Source organism: Triticum aestivum, chromosome 2D (assembly GCF_018294505.1).
Source record: "Triticum aestivum cultivar Chinese Spring chromosome 2D, IWGSC CS RefSeq v2.1, whole genome shotgun sequence".
Taxonomy (NCBI): Eukaryota; Viridiplantae; Streptophyta; class Magnoliopsida; order Poales; family Poaceae; genus Triticum; species Triticum aestivum.
The window spans coordinates 647,317,050-647,319,154 of NC_057799.1; the positions used below are offsets into that span (position 1 = coordinate 647,317,050).

At 46.7% G+C, this 2,105-nt stretch overlaps 1 protein-coding gene across 1 annotated transcript; it reads right to left on the reverse strand.

Moving 5' to 3' along the window:
* Positions 1–238: 238 nt before the first annotated feature.
* On the reverse strand, positions 239–1,768 carry LOC123050790 (peroxidase 12-like). The gene is made up of 3 exons (XM_044473523.1): positions 1,703–1,768; positions 1,100–1,500; positions 239–410 (listed from the first exon to the last, which is right to left on the reverse strand). Exons 1-3 carry the CDS (start codon positions 1,766–1,768, stop codon positions 239–241), a joined length of 639 nt encoding a protein of 212 aa, XP_044329458.1.
* Between the last annotated feature and the right edge of the window lie 337 nt (positions 1,769–2,105).

The window sequence follows — 2,105 nt, forward strand, 5'->3', positions numbered from 1 at the left end:
TTGCATACACAGCGCCGATCTTATGCCTTGTATTGCTAATGCTTGTAGTTCTTTGATGTCTTTGCTCATTGTTGAACACTCGGTAGCCGATCTCATATTCTTCAATCAATGAAAAGTTGCGCCGACAACCTTCTGTCAATATTTTGTGTTTCAAAAGGTGTCACAGCCTGGTCCTTTACCACTATTCAATAGTTCCATGCCGGTTCAACCAGCAGCTAGATTCCAAATTTCAAGTTTCTCAGCGCATGAATGACATTGTCATGCTCCTTAAAGTTGGGACCTTGATGGCCACAAACATTGCAAACTTTGGGGACACGTTCATACTGAACATGACAGTTTTCTTAGCTTTCCTCCGCAACATATAAAGACCATCCTCGTCAAAGGTAAGCATATCAATCTTCACATGACCTCTAAAGAAAGTGCAGTGCAAATGCTACTTTTACAAATTCCCGTGACAACAAGGCGTATTCATACAAAAACGGAGATGTTCGGCCAGATGATATTCCTCCATGGTTCATAACTTCTATCATGTCCATGATTTTTCTTTACTTTTGAGGAATCGTCACATATGCACAGACACGAAACCTCCACCGCTTCATCAAAATTGGGCCCCTATTGGCGAGGGATGAGTTTTTCGAGTTGAGAAAGGAAACAAATCAGAGGTAGTCTTTGTGAAAAAAAGTGGTCACGGTCTTAATTAGACAAACTCATATTCTCCAACTATTTTGATGAGATTACGAACGGACTCCAACTCTGATAGTCTGTAAGTACTAGAAGTAGTAAATTTCATGTGATAAAGGAGGTAGAGCTAGCCTGCTATATCTTATTACATGGACATTAACAATCGTCTTCAACATACTTACGGAGTATGTGATATACTGATCTCTTCTCATTTGAAAAAAAAAGATCCCATCTGAAGCAAGGAGAACTCAGGAAGGCAGCAAACACCCCCAGCTTGGACGTACGATGAGACTAGCAGCACTGGTGGCAGATGCGGCCGACGTTCCCTTGGGGTCCCCAGAGTATCCCCGTCTTGCTCATCGAACTGTAGAACTGGTTCCACAACAACCATTCGTTGTCCGCAAAATCATTTACATACCCTCGGGTGGTCTCGTTGAGGAGGACCTTCATGTCGGAGGTGAGCACCCCCTTCCCCTCTTTGACATTGATGTAGTACTTGTTGTTGAACCTGTCCGGGGTGTTCACATCGAGGTCCTGACACCGGTGCGCATTGGCGGTGCAGTTATCTTGTAGCTTTCGGACAAAGTCATCAGAGTCGGAGTTGGGGAAACGGTTGCTGAAGGTGGCACAACGAGCTTTCCCAATGGTGTGCGCACCAGAGAGCACCACGAGGTCTTTCTCGTCGAGGCTGCTGCTACCGAAGGCAGCTATAAGCTGGTCAATGATGAATGTGGGGGTGGGAGCTCCTCGACGAACCTCAGCGGCTCGGCCTCGAAGCTGTCGTCCTATTGAGTGGCACGTGTAGGGTTGGCCACCTGACTGCAAGTTGCATGAGAACATGTAATTTAGCGTGTGGATAGGGAAAAATATATTATTACATATATACTATTTAGTAGCAATAATTATGAAAGTTTGACCACATGCATTTTTTTCCAGAAGTGACATATCGCTACAACGGCGACGTGCGTAGCAAGGGCCATGATGTCGGCACAGTAGACGTTGGACCCACAGGCTTCGTGACCTTGGCGCGGATGTCCTCCATGAGGAACACATTCCGCCTGATATCTTGAGAGAGGTTCGGCGGCATTCTCATCTCACTCCATGGAGTTCCCAGCAGAAGAATCGATGCATCGCATCACTTTCCGCCTGATCTCTCTCGACATATATGTTAGACTAAGTATATATTAGATATACGTGTTGTAACACAACTTGTATTTGTACGGTTCCCTTTTATAAATATATGACAGCCGTACCCACCAAGGGTATCGAGCATTGTTCCAAACCCTAATACGTCTAACATGGTATCAGACGACGCGTTCGATCCGCGTCACGCTTCCGCCGCCTCTGCTGACGTCGCGCCAGCCCCTGCCGCCGCGCCGCCTCTCTCCACTCTGGCGATGGAGTCGCCGTTCCTGGCGTCGCCT